This window comes from Auxenochlorella protothecoides, assembly GCF_000733215.1.
Source record: "Auxenochlorella protothecoides strain 0710 unplaced genomic scaffold scaffold24, whole genome shotgun sequence".
Taxonomy (NCBI): Eukaryota; Viridiplantae; Chlorophyta; class Trebouxiophyceae; order Chlorellales; family Chlorellaceae; genus Auxenochlorella; species Auxenochlorella protothecoides.
In genome coordinates, this window is record NW_011934249.1 from 417107 (window position 1) to 433965 (window position 16859).

Sequence of the window (16859 nt, forward strand, 5' to 3'; positions counted from 1 at the left end):
GCGCCTGACGCTGGACGACGCGCAGGCGGACTACGTCGCCGCGCTCCTGCCGCGCGCCTGGGTGGTGGAGAGCAAGGCGCCAGGGGATGGAGGCGGCGCGTCGGAGAGCACGGCGGCACCACCCGATCTCCCCGCTGCACTGACGGCCGCGGTCTGCTCCGTCTCCGAGATGCTGCCGGAGTATGGGCCGGGCTACCTGGCCGCCTGCATCGAGCGGGCGGGGGGCAGCGCCGAGGCGGCCGTCGCGGCGCTGCTGGACGGCAGTGAAGGAGTGGCGGGGCTGGACCGAGGAGCGGACTGGGCCGCCTACGCTGCCTGGAAGGCCCTGAGCCAGCCCGCGCGGCCGGAAGCGGTGGCGGCAGCAGTAGGGAGGGGTGGCGCCGCGACCCCCGCGCCGGCATCCACTTCATCCTCTTCAGGCGCGGCCAAAGGGCGGCCTCCACAAGCGGCCGTGGCGCGGTACCTGAATGTGCGGGAGGAGCGGTACCACAAGCAGCTGCAGACGGCGGCAATGGAGTCGCAGGTGGGAGGGGGTCTTTCTCGGAGTCGGTGAGATGGGGGGCTGAGGGAGGGGGGCTGCTCATGTGTCTTCCACGAGGCCGCCGGTTACAGTTCTCTGTGCCTGTACTGGACTCGGCAGCACTGTCGATGCGTTTTCTCGAGCTGCTAAAATCACCCGTTTCCCCCCCAAAAAAAAACCTTCACTGTGCAGTGGGAGTACGAGGACGAGTACGATGACTCGCTGGACGAGCTCGCGCCAGGGGCCGGGGACGGCGGCTCCGAGGCCGACGCCGGCAGGGCCAGACACGACGCCGGCCCCGAGCGGGGGGGCCCGCGCCGCGCTTTGCAGACGGCGCGGGTGCACGCGGCGGGCGGGGCAATGCGCCGCCGCCGCGCCGCTGGGTTCTGGACGGCCGCGTGTACAACTACCGGAAGGAGGGCGCCACGCCGGTTGCCAGCGAGGAGCACCTCCGCCAGGTGCTGGCGCAGGCCGCTGCCGGCAGGCGGGAGATCCATGGGCTTGGCCCCGGCGGGAACAAGCCCCTGACCGCGCCAAGGCCCAATGTTGCGCCGCAGATGGCCGCTGCCGCTGCGAGCGGCGGCCAGGCGGCCGGACAGGAGCAGGGGAGGCAGGGGCCTGACGGGGCGCAAGGGGGCCGCGGCGGGCCCGGCCCCAGGCGGGGTGGGGGCGGGGACCCGGCTTCGGACCGCGACCGGAAGAAGAAGGACCAGCACAAGGCGGCGGTGGGGAACCACCACCGCAAGGACCGGGCGGCGCAGAAGCAGAACCGGGGCATGGCCGCTCCCTGAGCTGGCAGGCCGTGAATCGACTGGCAGAGCGCGGATTGTGTTGCAATGCACTCGCGCCCCATGCCCCTCTCCTCTTCCTTGTCCCGACCACTCCCCGTGACAAACTTCCTTCACTGAACGACTCTCTTACAGGAAGGGGGTGGGGGATGGCAGGACAATGCATGGGCGTCAGGGATCATGCCGGGGCCAGCAGGCCCCGGCATGAAACACCCGCCGCCCCGTGCGGGTGGGAGTGCTCTTTCAAAATTCTTGGGTCATGCAGCAGTCAGCACATCGTCACGTGTCCGTCTCCTCGTCTCTTCCTGCACAAGGGGCGCAGTCACAGGACCGACACGGCTCGGTCCAGGGTATCTCTCGACGCAATGCTCGGTAAGGTGTGTAAGGTGGGGCGAATCTGGGTCATGACGATGAGGAGCGGCCCTTCCGCCGCGTCAGGAGAGCAACAGGAGGGGACGGGCCAGGGTTGACGCGAGAGGCGTGCTGCCTACTTGTCCAGGGTCCAGGTCTTGGACACGGTCAGGGTCTGTGGGAGTTTGGGGGTGGAAGTGGGAAGTGAAACGGGAGGCATGTGTGCGACCCCGGACTGGGGCGTGTGTGATGGGCATGCAGAAGGCATGAGACTGGGATGGTACGGAGAGTGAAAAATAGGATCGATCTATCTGCAGAGGGACACGACCAGCCGTGAGCTGCACCATCGGCCAAGAAGTCAGTCACAAGCGCCAGCCAGACCCTCACCGGTCGGGACTGCGTGGAGTCCTTGTCCAGCTCAGCGCGAGCAACCACCTGCGCCGGGTGAAGGGTGGGAGCCAAAGACAGCATGAATGGTCTGTCAGGGACAGGAGCTGCAGCATAGCCAAACTTCCAGTTCACTTCCACACCAACCTACCCTCAGGTCGCCATCCACGCCGCGGTTGATCCAGGCCAGGACGCCAACGTTGGTGCCCTGTGGGGTGGGAAGGGAGCCGGTCAGCACAAGCTCACTGGCCATGCGTCATTGATAACAGTCTCAGGCCATGCGAAAACAATCATCGTGCTCCTACACCCCTCCTCACCAAGTCGAGGTGGGCGGTCACGCGGTTGTTGAGGTCCAGGTTGTACCTGGCGGTGATGGCGGCGCTCTCAGTACCCTGTGTTGATGGGAGGTGGGCACCTAGACTGAGCAACATGCTTGCTGGAGTGAGGGGTGCATGTGTGTTGGGGACTCTGCAAAACAATCAGCATATATACAACTGCAGCCGGACCCAGGTTGCTGCTCTGGGGACCCACACGAAACGGTACGATCGATAAACCAAAAGCAAGCGCGCCCCTCCCGCACCAGGTTGAAGGAGGGCTCCACGATGAAGTCGCCCTGGCGATGGCTCCAGCGCAGCGTCACGTCCTTGCTGTTGAGCCTGCGGATGGAAGGGGTGCGGGATGGAAATACAGCTTGAGACATGCCGTCGGGAAAGTAATTGAGGATCAGCATCTTCAGCCAGACAACACGGTAGCAGGGCAAGCCGAGGAGGTGGCCGGCAACGATTGGAAGAACTGCTCCTCCTATACAAGGAGTGCCTCCCTCTCTCCGCCTCCAACGCTCACCCCTCAAAGCCGACGGTGTTGTAGTCCAGCTTCGCGATGTTGTTGGCATCCACCTGGTGCTCCAGGCGGAGGTGCGCAGCTGCAGGGCGAGAGGAAGACGGTGTGGAGCACGGGGTCAGCACCTTGCACACAGGCATATTTCTCCGCGCCCGGTCCCGGGCTCCGGTCACCATGAAACTCACCGTTGGACTTCAGGGCATGCGCGTACTTGACGAAGACCAGGCGGTCGGCGACAACCACGCTCGACTTGATCCGCACGAGTGGGGACTTGGTGGCCACATCTGGAGTGGGGGCGTGGGAAGGTGGGTGGGTCGTGTGCCCACCTCAGCATTTCCGACATGGGGGGCAGCTGTCGGCGCTTACCGTACTCGAGCTCCAGCCCCTGCCCGTTACGGAGGGCCAGGAAGACGCCATCGGTGGTAAAGTTCCCGTTCTTGATGGAACGGTCGGCGACGCGCACGTCAATCTGGTTTGGGCCGTGGTTGAAACGGAAGTTCACCCTGGCCGACGTCTCATTGTTACCATGCAGAGTCAGCTCGGGGCGGACATCGAAGCGCACCATTCTGAGACAATTTACGGTCAGTAAGGGTGTCGGTGAGCAGAATGCAGCGTCAGGAGCCGGGAATGCGGTTGGTGCGAGCAAGGGGAAAATACATATCCCCTTCCGATCAGCTCGAAACACACATTTCCGGGGATTAACGGCGGACGCCTAGTCGAGTCAGCATGATCCGTGAGGGCAGCCCGGAAATGGAGCTCGCACATGGGGGTACATAGCAGGATCGACGGCACTGGGAGTATTTGCTGACACTGCGCTGTCTGAAAGCGTCATGCCCTGCGCTTGGCAATGTGGTTGTACGAGGTGTGCTGAGCCTCGGCGTGGCCACCGGAGGAGTCGATCCAACAAATGGAGGCCAGCGCATGGATTTTCCCCTCCTACATAGTATGCATTATGCGGCACAAACAAACCCATCCCAGTCCCATGGCTTGAGACTGATCGGAGGTTGATGCAATTGTCTGATCTTGAGTCAGAGATGACAGTCTACATGAAGAGCAGTACCACATGTGAATGGCATGATGCCCTCTCAAGCCCCATCGTCATTAGTGCACCAGGTCGGAGATGGGGCTGCGGTCCATGGCCCGCACCACCTTCCTGGCGGCGGCACGCAGTTCCGGCAGCAGCTGCTCGCAGTGCGCGGCCTGCCGCGCCAGGTCCACCGTCCTCATGAGCAGGCGCGCCACGTCGCCGTCGTCCAGGCTGCTGTCGGCGGCCAGCTGCGCCCAGGACGCGCCCGCCGCCCAGGCCTGCGCCAGCCCCGCCACGCGTGCATCCAGGGTCACGGGGACCTCCACCCCCGCGCCCGCCTGCGCACGCTCCAGCTCCAGCCGCGCGCCCTCCAGCGCCTCCAGCGCCGCCGCGGCGGCGGGCGCTGCGGGGTAGGCCACGCGCAGCCCAGGGCGGGAGAGCGCGTCGCCCGCCGCCAGCGCCGCCAGCGCGCCGGCCAGGTGCTCGGGGGCCAGGTCCTGCAGCGCCGCGTGCGTCAGCGCCAGCGCCAGCCACAGCTCGTTGCCGCCGTGCAACTGGCGCGCAGCCTCGCCCAGCGGCGACAGCGGGATGGAGCGCGGGGGGGGTGGGGGGGTGCCCATTGGGGTCGTGTCGCCCATGCGGCCTTCGGACGTCGCGTCGTGCTTGACCGTCTGTATTTGGGATGGCGCGACACCGTCAATCGGTGCGCCGTGTGAAGCAGCGCCACTCACTTGGGCATCATGGGCCGCTGCACCGCCGCCCCCTGCGCCAGCCGCAGTGCGCCCGTCCACCTCGGCCCCCCCGTCGTCCCCTCGCAGGCCAGCAGCGCGGCGCCCACCGCCGCCGCACCCATGTCCAGGGCGCCGAATTTGCCCAGCACGCCAAGCAGGCGCTTGAAGGCGCGCCAGGTGGCGTCGCGCGCGTCCGGCAGCTCGCCCCGCGCCTCGGCCACGCTTTCCTCCACGCGCGCCAGGCGCCGCGCGGCGCGCTCGTGGCCCCGCGCCGCACGGCGGAAGCCGGCGTGGGCCTTGGCCTCGCGCTGCGCGCGCTGGGCTACCGCCAGGTCGTCCGCGCAGGCGCGCAGCGAGCGCAGCGTGCCCGGGTCGGGGCGCGCGACCTCGAACGCGCCCGGCCCGGGCAGCGCCGCCGTCCACCCGGCCGTGCCCTTTGTCCCCGGCGCGGTCAGCGCGGAGGGGGCCTGCGGCCCGGCCGCCGTCCACCCCGCGCCGGCGACGCTGCTCCCCCGCGCCAGCGACGGCGGGGGCCCGGCGGGGACGGAGGGGCGCACGCCCGCCAACACGTGCGCCGGCACGTCGTACAGCCGATTGTCGGCGCCGAGGCAGACGTAGCGGGGGGGGGCCGGCGCTGCGTCTGCCGCAGCCTCCCAGCCGTCATCCTTGCCGTCCACCTCGCTGGGGCCCAGCAGCCAGGCGGGGAGCAGAGCGAGCGAATCGGGCCCGGCCCCAGGGTCCAGTAGCCGCCCCTCCAGATCCAGCGCCACGGCGGGGCAGGGCGTCTCACGCCGCGCCTCCGCGACCCGCTCCGCCATCGCACCGCCGTGCGCGGCCCGTACGGCGGAGCGCAGCCTCCTGCCCGCCGCCTTGGCGGAGCGCGCGGCCTCCTGCGCCGCGCGGAAGCGCTGCCAGAGCTCGGGCTCCGACCCGACGCCGTCCGCCGCGCCCAGCTCGCGTCGCAGGTCCTCCGCCGCCCTTTCCAGGGCGGCCACCTCCGCCAGGCGCTGGCGCGTGGCTGCGCCGCCCATGTACCGCAGGAACGACTTGTGGAGGAAAGCGCGGGCGTCGGGCAGGGAGCGCGTGGCCAGCAGGCTCAGCGCCATGCTGTACCCCGCGCTGAACTGCAGTGGTAGAGAGGAGAAGGGCTGGCAAATGTACGACTTGGTGTGTGCGTATGTGTATTGGGTAGGGGCAGGTCGTAACCCAACAGCAGAAGAGCTCGGGCCCCCCTGCTCCAGGGCATCCCGCGCTGATCACCACAACCCCCCACACTCTAGCTCAAGTTGTTCCTTCCGAGGCTCTGCGCTGCAGACTTCCGCCCCTGCCACAGCATGCAGCATCGTCCCACTCAACACCACCGTACAAGCCCAGAGTCTCCTCCTCAAGACCCCAGTACCTGGGACTCCAGGGGTTCGGGCCCGCCCTTGAGGACCTCCCAGGCGGCACTGGGCTCGTCCCACTTGGAGGCCACCACCACGCAGTGCCCCTCGGTGTCGTACCCACGCCGCCCCGCCCGCCCCGCCATCTGCTGCAGGTCGTTGTGCCGCAGCGCGGCAAACCCCTCCCCCGACCGCCGGGTCATGGTGGAGATGAGGGAGGTGCGGGCGGGCATGTTGATGCCGGCCGCCAGCGTCTCGGTGGCAATCACCAGCTTGAGCAGGCCTGTTCAACAAGGGAGGGAAGTGGTGTAGTCGTCATTGTCGGGAACGTGACTCACGATTGCAGCCATGGTTTAAAAGAGTGCATGCAATGAGCTTTTAACACCATCAAACATAGAAGAGCTGCTGCCACCTCTGCTCATAAGAATGTCCCAATCAGGAGCACCGTGCAGATCATGGCTCGGGGTCCAGGCTGAGGCAGCTAAAGCAACCAAAATCCCACCTTGCTGGAACAGGTGCTCCACCAAGGTCTTCCAGGCCGGGAGGCAGCCCGCGTGGTGGGAGGCGATGCCGGCCAGCAGGGACGGCACCAGGTCCTCCCTCACGGCTTCGGGGGCTCCCTCACGCGCCAGGTCGATGTGCCTCTGGATGGCCTCCCGCTCTGCAGGGAGGAGGGGAGCGGTGAAGGTGTTGGTCAGGTGTAGTCATGGAATGACCATGATGCCGGAAGGTACGAGGCCTTTGAATTCAGCAGTAGGTAACCTTCTGATACCCTGGCATTGTCCCAATATCTGACTTGCAAGGGGCACCGGCAGACCACTGCACCTGTCTGCACCCGTTGCCTCCCCACCTTTGGGCGTGGTGAGGTCGATGCCCTGGGTGGGGAGGGCGATGGCGCACAGGTCGCACTCCCGCCTGGAGAAGCAGAACCACAGCGCCGGCAGCATGCCTTTGGAGTTCAGCAGCCGGACCACTGCACGTGCAGAGGGGTGTGGACAAAGGTAGGGAACACATGAGCTGATGCAACTCTTGGGGCTGGGCCAGTAGGCTGACCGGCAAGTGCCGTTTCTGCCGGTCGTCATCTGTCGACCCACCCACGACCATCATAGACCTGCCTTGAGCCATGGAGGGCACACGCCGTGCCCGGGGCACGCTCAGCCAGTCGTCCTCCTCCGTCCTTTCCACCACCGACACCAGCTCGTCCAGCACACGGCGGCCGCGCTGCCCGCCCGCGGCCGCCGCGCCGGCCTCGCCCTGCTTTCCTCGTGCGCTGGGGTGAACGAGGGAGGGGTGCAGCCGGCGCCCGCCCCGCGCCAGCAGGGGCTTGAGCCGCGCGCGCGCCAGCTCGGCGTCCGCGTGGCAGTAGTGCCAGGTCAGCGGGACGGGACGGTGCGTGCTGCTCACCACGCTGCACTCGCCGTGGACCTGAAGAACAGCGGGTCAGGGGTCAGGAGGGAGGGCTCACTCACTTCCAGCTGCCGCACCCATGTACATCCTGTCCTCCTCCCCCTGCACACACCCACCACCCCACCCTCCCCATCCACCTGTCTGATCCAGCCCGCCAGGTCACCAGGGTTCTTCACAGTGGCGCTCATGCCCAGGACCAGGATGTGGGGCGGCAGGTTGATCAGCACCTCCTCCCACACGCTGCCGCGCCAGGGGTCGCCCAGGTAGTGCACCTCGTCCAGCACCACCAGGGCCACGTCCTGCATGAGAGAGGTTGGGAGGCCTTCACGCTCTCCTCGCTGCATTGGACATGTGCCTTTCCGACACAGGGCTCGGAATTGGAACGCTCGGTGGCCATTGTCTCGGCCACAAAGTAAAGATCGGCCTAGATTCAATCGTCCACCCCACGATCCCCACCCACCTCGAAGTCATCATCACCGGCGGCATCCGTCGCTGCCTCAGCGCCCTCCACCCCATCCGGCGCCATCGTCCTGCTGCGGTACAGCTGGTTCCTCAGGATCTCGGTGGTCATGATGACCAGCGGCGCGGCGATGTTCACGCTGGCGTCCCCGGTCTGCAGCCCCACCGCCTCCACCCTGTGTGCAGGGAGAGGGCGGTCCCCGATGCACAACATTCTCGACAGAAACTCTCCCAGCATACGGCCCGTATCAGTACCATCCACCAGTGCAAAGGGTCACACGTCGCTCCAACAGCAGCCGTCAACCACCGCGGAAGGGCATCGCCCTCTCCCAACCCTGCCCTGGGACCCGCCGGGATGGCAAGTAGCCTTGGACCGCACCCGAATCGCTGCCGCATCTCCACCAGCTTCTGGTTGCTCAGCGCCTTGAGGGGCGTGGTGTAGATGATGCGCCGCCCCGCTCCCAGGAAGTGGCGCATGCAGGCCTCGGCGATGGCGGTCTTGCCCGAGCCCGTGGGTGCCGACACCACGACAGACCGCCCCCGCACAATGTACTTGATGGCCTTGATCTGGGGATACAGAGGTCGGGGTGGGATGGGGTGGCGGGGTTTGGGGTGTAAAAGTGAGGGAAGCTGCGGATGAATGAGCAACACGGCGCACCCATCCCATCAGAAAGGCAGGTGTGTGTGAGCGCTGTGCAGCACACAGATCCTAGTTTCTCTGCCATTCTTATGTTCAGTTGGTTGGAACCAAGATGATTTGCACACAGCCTCTCACCCACAGCCGCTTGCCTGGAAATCATCTAGCTGGAAGGGGAACTGCGCTGCCAGGGCCGCAGTCGTCTCGTCCATCTCCACCGGCTCCCTATTCCGTTCTGCGGTTCCCCTTCCATTATTCAACTCTGCAGACCCAAGCTGACCTCCCTGAAGGTGGATGGAGAAGCCTCAGGATATAGCAGGGACACGCCAAGGTGCACGATATCACAGGAGGAGGAGAGCAGCACAAGGCACATGCAAGACACGAGAGGTGCAGTGCCTATCCTTGAGCCACCAGCGTACCACATCGGCGGTTGCAGTGGTAGTAGGAGATCTGTCTATCGTGGGCGTGAGTCCCTCAAGCGCCTCTGCAAACTTCTGCAGCCGGGCAAAGCCTGGCCCTGCATCTGTTGGGTTTTGCTCCTTCTGACGGGCTGTCTTCCCTGACGTGGGACGGGGCTTGGGCACGTCCTGCTTGGGCCTGGGAGAGCGAGGCCCCGCCAGTCGCCCCTTGGCTGCAGCTGCCCTCCTGGCCCTGGCACCAGCTGCATCCCCGCCCCTCCGCAGGCAGACGGTCGGCGGGGAGGAGAGCGCGCCACAGCCTGATCGGGCCATGCCGCGGCTCAGTAGCCTTTGTTGCCCTTTATGCGGGTGCGCGGATCGATCTGGCCATGCTTGCACCGGAAGAAGGTGTAGCGCAGGCCCGCACACTCCTCGCTGACCTTGGCGCACTCCGTCACGCTACGATGCTCCACCTGAACGGGGCATATAATGGTGGAGGGTACGATGGAGCTGGAATGGCCCCGCCCGCTCGCATCAGGGCGCCCATTATCCACGAATGTAAGGCCAGCACGCTTGCCTTCATGCAGTCGGATTCTCGCAGGCATTTCACAAATTCCACAAACAGGCCCTGGCACGACTTTGACATGTCGTCGTGCTCGGGCTATGGTGTTTGGATTCTGGTGAAAAAGAGGCGAGGCTGACTATGTTACGAGCAGCGGAGTTCTTGGGCACCGACGAGCACGCCACCACGACAAGGTCCCAAGGTAAATCAAGCGTGCACAGAAGTGATCAGATTGAATGCGTTATTGAGCGGAAATGATTGATAAATCGCGTACTGCTCTGCGATCCCTATAATAAGGGCCCTTGGTGGAATGATGGGCGCTGTACCCCTCCGGCATGCATCTCTGGCACGATTCAAGTTATTGGATGTCTGGGTGTTATACAATCGTCTCAGAAATGTCTGGCTCGCAAAATGACCACTGGAGAGACTTCTTTAGTATCTTGACATGTACCAGTTGCAGTTTCACCCCGAGGGATGGGTTTCAAAAACCATGGATCCGTCTTCTGAGGGTATCAGCAATGCCTGCATGAAGCGAGGGACCAGAAGTTTTAAGTTTTTCTCATGTTGAGCAGTGCAGGAGCTCAGGAAAACGTTCATCCCCTGACAGAGTGGATGGCGATATCATAAGGATCAAATCTCAGTCACTGTCCAATAGCCGTCGGCAATCCAACAAGCTGACCCCGCTGGTCACGAGCGCGCGCGCATCATGGGCCGCGGCACTCGGGTACACGCGAGGGTCCCGCGGCATGCAGACTCATCAACTTGTCCGAGGCAGCACTCGGGCATCATCGTTACACCCATTTGGTGACCATGGTACCCTCCGCGAACGGCAAGACGGTCGTCACGTTGAGATATCAGAGCGGTTTCGGTAAGCTATCGGAGCCCTGTGTCGTTCGCGACCGGAAATCACCATGACCTTGTGGGGCCTCGAAACCCGCCTCCTTGATCCTGGAACTATACTGAACCGTATGCAGGGAACGATTTCGAGTCAGAGGCTTTGCCAGGGAGTCTGCCTGTTGGCCAAAACAACCCTCGGGTGCGCCAAAGGTCCGACATGCCGAAACGGGCAGATCTGGCGGTTCCAGAGCGTGATCAGGGTATGCCAATTCCCCCCCTTGTTGCAGGAAGCTCCCTATGGACTCTACGCCGAGCAGCTGTCTGGCACAGCCTTCACTGCGCCCCGCACGTAAGGAGCGGGAGGGTTTCATGAGGGAGGCGCCCATGGACATTGGTGATCAGAGGCCTTTACTCCACCTCCACTTTACTAACAATACCGCAGGCATAACCAGAGGGCTTGGCTGTACAGAATCCGTCCTTCCGTCACCCACGAGCCATTCCATCCCCTAAACTTCCCTGTGGAGACTCTGTCTGCCAACTTTACAACAGGGACGATCACCCCCAACCAACTCAGGTACAGGTCTTAGTGGCATGTGGAAGGTGTCAGAGTGTGATGCTGAACAAGTCTCGTCATTGCTCTATGACTTGTGGCCTGTACGACACTCTGCAGCAATTTTGATCGCACAGAGCCCCTGCCCTTGTAGATGGCGGCCCTTCCCCATTCCTGAGGATCCGGTGGACTTTGTGCGAGGCCTCTTTACAGTGTGTGGTGCCGGAAGGTGCGAGGGCTTATGGTGCTGTGTTGCTTGAGCTGGTGGATGAGGAGAAGGTCTTCAGTATGTCAGTATAGCCGAGTTGTAACTGGAAGCGGTTTATCCCAGAATTGACAAACACCGCTGCCTTCCCAATCCTCTCATTGTCCCAACCAAATAGTGCGGCTGCAAAGGATGGGTATGCCATCCACATGTACGCTGCCTCTGCAGACATGGGCGACTCCTGCCTTGCCAATGCTGATGGAGACTTCCTCATCGTCCCCCAGCTGGGTGGGTGCTTTGATTGTATTGGAGGATGGTGATCTGTCATGCCATGGAAGCCAGATGTGGTGGATTTGGTACTCATGCAGCATAATTCTTCATGACTAGACTGTTACATCAGGGTCCCAGAGCTGAGCCAACACCCACACCTCCATCCTTTGACATTCTACTGAGACCCTCTAAAATGTTTTTCTGCCAGGCACCCTCTGCATCACCACCGAATTTGGAAAGCTACGGGTGGCACCCGGAGAGATCACTGTAATTCAGCGAGGCATGCGCTTCTCTGTGGATGTGGAAGGTGGCAGGGCACGCGGATACGTTCTGGAGGTCTTTGCAGGGCACTTTGTGCTGCCTGACCTGGGTCCTATCGGTGAGTATTGCGGGGAGAGTCTCAAGCTGGGGAGGAAAAGGGGAGCAGGGCAATGTTGAAAGCCTGGAGCTCTGTTACCTTTGGCCAATCTTGGGGAGTACTTCCTTGTCTCGCACACAAGGTGCTTATAAATGCGTCGATGTGTCTCACTCCATTTCGCTGCATCATCCAGGTGCCAATGGTCTGGCCAATCCCCGCGACTTCCAGACGCCGGTGGCTTGGTTTGAGGACAGGCAATGCCACTACACTGTGATCACAAAGTTCGAGGGCCAGCTGTTCTCAGGTGGGCAAGGGAGGGCACTGTAGGGCGGTGCACGTGGGAAATGGATGGCCCAGAACATCGTCTTGATCCAGAGGCCTACATGTACTTCCTTGAGGCTCTGGATGATGGTGAGGTTGCACTTGCCTGCTGTGTTGTCGTGTTGCAGCATGTTCCCATCACAAGTTTAAACATTCTCTCCTCCCCCTGCAGCCGATCAGAACTTCTCGCCCTATAATGTTGTCGCCTGGCACGGGAACTATGCGCCCTACAAGGTGGCAGAGGGCAGGAGGGAGTTGTGTCTTGGGTCCAAACCAACCATGACAATGTAGAGTTGTACAGTTGGGCGTATAGGGTGTGGGGGCCCGCATCCCTCACACATCCCCTTGACAAACCCTAGCCCTCTTAATCACCCTGCAGTACGACCTGTCCAGATTTTGCCCCATGAACGCCGTGGCCTTTGACCATCCAGACCCCTCCATCTTCACCGTGTTGACCTGCCCCTCAGCCATCCCAGGTAGGAATGGGGAGGAAAAGGGGAGTGAGATGAGAGAGAGAGCATACTGCCTATATTCCCCTGACCTGCCACCTCACCAACACCTTGGTGTCTCGCTTGCCTTCCTCACTCAGGCACGGCTGTGGCCGATTTTGTCATCTTTCCCCCGCGCTGGACGGTGGCGGAGCACACGTTCAAGCCCCCATACTTCCACCGCAACATCATGTCGGAGTTCATGGGGCTGATCCGGGGAGAGTACGATGCCAAGGCCGGCGGGTTCAAGCCAGGTGGGCGGGGTGGAGCGAAGACTCTGGAAGGCATGCTGTGCTGGCACGAGTTGGTGTTTGTGGGGTTGACTCTGTGCGGTCTCGCTCTGATCCACTTCGACTCGATGGTGTGTTGTGGACCATGCAAGGCTCGTGTCTCATATGTGGCTATCCCCTTGCAAAGGTGCTGCATCTCCTGCTGAGCCCACGCCTGCATTGATCCAATCCACACACGCCTTGCATTCCCACAGGCGGCAGCAGCCTGCACATGTGCATGACGCCCCATGGCCCAGACACGATTTCCTATGAAAAGGCCATCCTGCCAGTGGCAGAGGAGCCGGCCCACCTGCCCAGGGACACGCTGGCCTTCATGTTTGAGACGTGAGTAGTCGCCCAGTCGAGGATGGAGTTGGACTGAGGTCGGCTGGGTCGTGCTGTTGTGCGACACGTTTGGAGCTATCATTCCGTCAGACATCGGAGGCACCACATGATGTCAACACTGTTGTCACGTCTATACGATTTCCCCCCTCCATCTCATGGCAGGTACTACACACCGCGTCTGACGGCGCAAGCGCTGGGCTCGTCCTCCATGGAGAGGGGGTACTACCAGTGCTGGTCGGGGCTCAAGAGCCACTTCACAGGGTCCAAGAGCCCCGCGCCCAGCCAGGCTGAGGAGGCTAGACCCCTGGCCGAGTCTGCCGCTGCCTGAAGTGCTCTGTGCAAGTTTTGGTCGAGCACCGTGGCGAGATTTGGCGAATGAATGGTTTTGTAACATATCATCCGTGCTGTGTATGGATGTGACGGGCGGGGAGACGTGGAGAGCTTCGTGAGTCTGAGTTGCCGCTGCCTCCAGGGACAGCTCAAAACTCATGTACTGCAACAGGACATCGGTGAGGGGGTTGGGTGACAAGCTGGTCGACATCACTTGAATGATAATTGCCTATCGTGCTTGCACTTGCATGCCAGCTTGAACACAGGATGAATCAGCATGAAACAGCAAGAAGGTTCCATGAATGTAGTTCATGCAACCCTATGCTACTCGTCAGGCTCCTCCCTTGATGTACCAGCCTACCACAATTGAGGGACTGGCGGTGTGACCTCCTTGCCAAACATGAGCATCTAGAAATTCTGCAACCTCCGTCGGTTCGTTCATACCATCCAGAACACATCCGATCCCATTAGACCTCGGAAATTAAGCTGGATTGGGCGGGAATAGTACTGCGGTGGGTGACCACGTGGGAAGTCCCCGTGATGAACTGCCTTTTTGCTTTTTTGGCGGATATTGTGAGGAATTTTCAAGCCAGGGTTCGGAAGGCGCTAGGTCGTGAGGGGATTAGCATCTCCCCTTTGGCGCGAGACGACCATATCTGGCGCCGCAGCTGTGATCTTCATATACAGAGCATGCCACGAAGATCGCATACTTGAGATCCAGGTGAAGCCAAGAAAACAAACATTGACCAAGTTCCCCTTCATAATAAGGATCCCTCAAGATTCTGCCGCGTTCGCTGCGTGTCGGTGAAATCAGCTGCCTGCGCCTTCAAATCGAAACAGCATGAAGCCGATGCTGCCCGTATATGTATATAAACGGGCTCGATCGCCTCATAATGCCATTGAAATCTGGATCTTGAAAGGGAATCGTATCGAAAGCTCATTGCCCCTTGACCGTGCGGGATCACCGCTTGCGCCAGCATGAGCGACTTTGTCAAGCTCACCCCCGATGGAGTGGGACTGGAATTCCAGGGGGAACCCTTTAAGATTGTCGGTGCCAATTGCTACCTCATTCAGGTTCGCACTGTCGGCTGCGATGGCCGACCACGCGTGCGCAACTTCGGTGACAATCTCATTACGCATGTGCAAGGCTCTGGGCAGCCCCCTCTTGCTACCTTCCGACGCCTCTTACACTCGACCATCATGTGCAGCAACATGGAGCAGACAGCAATGGGAGTGGTAGAGGCCGCATGGCAAACATTATCAAAGCTGCTGCAGACAAGGGGATCAACGTGCTCCGCATCTGGGCCCACAACGAGCTCACCTGGAACAGCATCCAGAATGGCACAAAGGAGGTCCTCACCAATCCAGATGGGTCGGCCTGGTTCGAACCGATTATTGACCCAAATGGCATTGATGGCCTGGATTGGGCGGTCGCCGAGGCAGCCAGGAATGGTGTCAAGCTCATCATGAGCCTCACCAACCACTGGAAGGAGTTTGGTGGCATCCCTCAGTATGCCAGGTGAGTGGTGGGACTTTGCTGCAGTGTACGAACAGCAAGCAGCTGGGATGCCGCGTCATAGGCCTCTCTTTGTCATAGTGCAGGTGGGCATCCAAGAAATCTGATCTCAGCGAGTGGGAGTTGCAGAACATATTCTTCAGCAATGGCAAGGCGCAGTCAATGTTCAAAGCCTACATACAGTACCTGCTGAACAGGCCCAACCCCAAGCGGGACGGTGTGCGCTACAAGTAAGGTTTGGGGGGTCAAAGCCGGGCAGAAGAGCATGTTGGGGCACTCATACAGTTGAGGTCCATCTCAAAACCACGACTTAAATGTCCATTCTACATTATTTGTTCACAGGGACGACCCAACCATCCTGGCATGGTCGATCGCCAACGAGCCCAGGGGGCGGGTGGACCCCAGTGGGCGCACCTTGAACAACTGGATAGCAGACACCTCCAAGTTTGTCAAGTCGCAGGACAGCAACCACCTTGTCACCGTGGATGTCGAGGGGTTCTTCTTGACAGATCAGGATGGTGAGGAGGGGAGACTGGGGTGAAATGAAGGTTTCATACGCTTTAGACTCATGTTGAGCGAAACATCTCTGAAGTTGTGGCTGCTGGCCTCTCATACCCATCTGTTTGCAGGTGTCAAGGCATCCTATCTGAATCCAGGCCAGCTCCAGGATGGATGTGACTTCATCAAGAATGTGGACCATGAGACGATCGACTTTGCATGCATGCACATGTACCAGGATCTGTGGCCAGAGGAGAGCATCCAGGCACGTGCCCATGATGACTTGGACGGCAGGTTTGAGGTGATGAGATGCTTTAGGCTTGCCGGCTGTGTGCTGTTCTCACACGCTATGGACCTTCCACCATGACCTCCATCCCATGCTGCAGCATGACAAGAAGAAGCGGGAGGAGTGGATCAAGACGTGGTTGAATGTTCACCTGAAGGCCTGCCAGGGGAAGTTGTCCAAGAAGAAACCCCTGATTCTCTCTGAGTTCAGTGAGCGAAAGGGTAAGGACGAAAGTTTTGCCGACCGCCAAGACTTCCTCAAGAAGGTGGACGGAAGTTTTTCCGACCGCCAAGACTTCCTCAAGAAGGTGTGCTGAGAGGGTGGGGACGATGCTGGGGACCTTACAAGACGCCGATGTTGTGTCTTTCAAGTAAATCTGTCGAGTTACTCTCAAAGTTGCCATTCGCTTGCCACGCCAGGTGTATGGGTGGCTCCAGGACAACATGGGCCCACGTGGCATCGTCATTGGATCTGTGGTGTGGATGATATCAGACAGGAAGTTTGTTGAAGAAGGCAATGACAAAGACGAGGGTGAGTGACCGTGGCAGCGGAGGAGGGAATGTGTCTACTCTGCTTAGGTAGTTTATTCTATGTCTGCTAGACTCCCGGGGAGGGAGAAGCCTCCGAAATGTTACTCTTATCCTTGCTGTTGCAATCCATCACAGGAAGGTGCATTATCATTGATGGCGATGGAAAGGACGGACTGCAGCAAGTCATCGACCATGCCGATGCGGTGTACCGCCAGTATCCATCATGCAACCCGCGACACCAAGCTAACTAGCTAGATCGAGCTTGAAGCATAGTCGCCGGCTCTTGCCTTTCCGAATGCTGCGAGATGTGTACATGTCGTCGAGCCCCGTCGCACTCTGTGCGAGACTTCGCTCGGCTTTTATGCGCCATGGCCTCTCCGATGATACATGGCAGTCTTTTAAGTCGACGTGATATTGGATGCTGTACCTTTTTACTCATTCTTCGTTCAGTTTGAAACTTTTCACTCTTCAGCCCGTGCGCCAGTTCCGTCGTCTCGTACGCAGGCTTTCCGTACCATTGACCGACAGCAGCGATCGCCCGAACCGAGTAGTGTATTTGGCGTCCAG

At 61.0% G+C, this 16859-nt stretch overlaps 6 protein-coding genes across 6 annotated transcripts in view; 3 read left to right on the top strand and 3 right to left on the bottom strand.

The window, feature by feature from the left end:
- F751_2553 (hypothetical protein) overlaps positions 1-553 on the top strand; it is a gene marked incomplete at both ends in the record, with an annotated part of 2591 nt that extends 2038 nt beyond the window's left edge. The window contains one exon of the mRNA XM_011400305.1: positions 26-553. Within this exon, the coding sequence (XP_011398607.1) occupies positions 26-553 (528 nt within the window). The remainder of the gene's footprint in view (positions 1-25) is intronic.
- A 1242-nt stretch (positions 554-1795) lies between these two features.
- Positions 1796-3451, bottom strand: F751_2554 (hypothetical protein; the record flags this gene model as incomplete). Its single annotated transcript, XM_011400306.1, has 8 exons — positions 1796-1834; positions 2047-2094; positions 2198-2254; positions 2364-2438; positions 2627-2702; positions 2890-2968; positions 3072-3170; positions 3253-3451. 8 exons carry the CDS (start codon positions 3449-3451, stop codon positions 1796-1798), a joined length of 672 nt encoding a protein of 223 aa, XP_011398608.1.
- Positions 3452-3987: 536 nt separating this feature from the next.
- Positions 3988-8902, bottom strand: F751_2555 (DEAD-box ATP-dependent RNA helicase ISE2, chloroplastic; the record flags this gene model as incomplete). The annotated part of the gene is made up of 12 exons (XM_011400307.1): positions 3988-4584; positions 4971-5078; positions 5202-5768; positions 6044-6309; positions 6529-6687; positions 6877-6999; positions 7121-7223; positions 7308-7451; positions 7571-7732; positions 7894-8068; positions 8272-8459; positions 8810-8902. The coding sequence occupies 12 exons, from the start codon at positions 8900-8902 to the stop codon at positions 3988-3990; spliced, it is 2685 nt and encodes an 894-aa protein (XP_011398609.1).
- Positions 8903-9268: 366 nt separating this feature from the next.
- Positions 9269-9573, bottom strand: F751_2556 (hypothetical protein; the record flags this gene model as incomplete). Its single annotated transcript, XM_011400308.1, has 2 exons — positions 9269-9400; positions 9499-9573. The coding sequence occupies 2 exons, from the start codon at positions 9571-9573 to the stop codon at positions 9269-9271; spliced, it is 207 nt and encodes a 68-aa protein (XP_011398610.1).
- A 1717-nt stretch (positions 9574-11290) lies between these two features.
- On the top strand, positions 11291-13460 carry F751_2557 (Homogentisate 1,2-dioxygenase; the record flags this gene model as incomplete). Its single annotated transcript, XM_011400309.1, has 8 exons — positions 11291-11369; positions 11560-11730; positions 11903-12013; positions 12203-12264; positions 12410-12506; positions 12620-12772; positions 13003-13132; positions 13295-13460. 8 exons carry the CDS (start codon positions 11291-11293, stop codon positions 13458-13460), a joined length of 969 nt encoding a protein of 322 aa, XP_011398611.1.
- Positions 13461-14440: 980 nt separating this feature from the next.
- Positions 14441-16078, top strand: F751_2558 (Mannan endo-1,4-beta-mannosidase 2; the record flags this gene model as incomplete). Its single annotated transcript, XM_011400310.1, has 6 exons — positions 14441-14536; positions 14671-14981; positions 15065-15208; positions 15321-15496; positions 15608-15777; positions 15863-16078. 6 exons carry the CDS (start codon positions 14441-14443, stop codon positions 16076-16078), a joined length of 1113 nt encoding a protein of 370 aa, XP_011398612.1.
- Between the last annotated feature and the right edge of the window lie 781 nt (positions 16079-16859).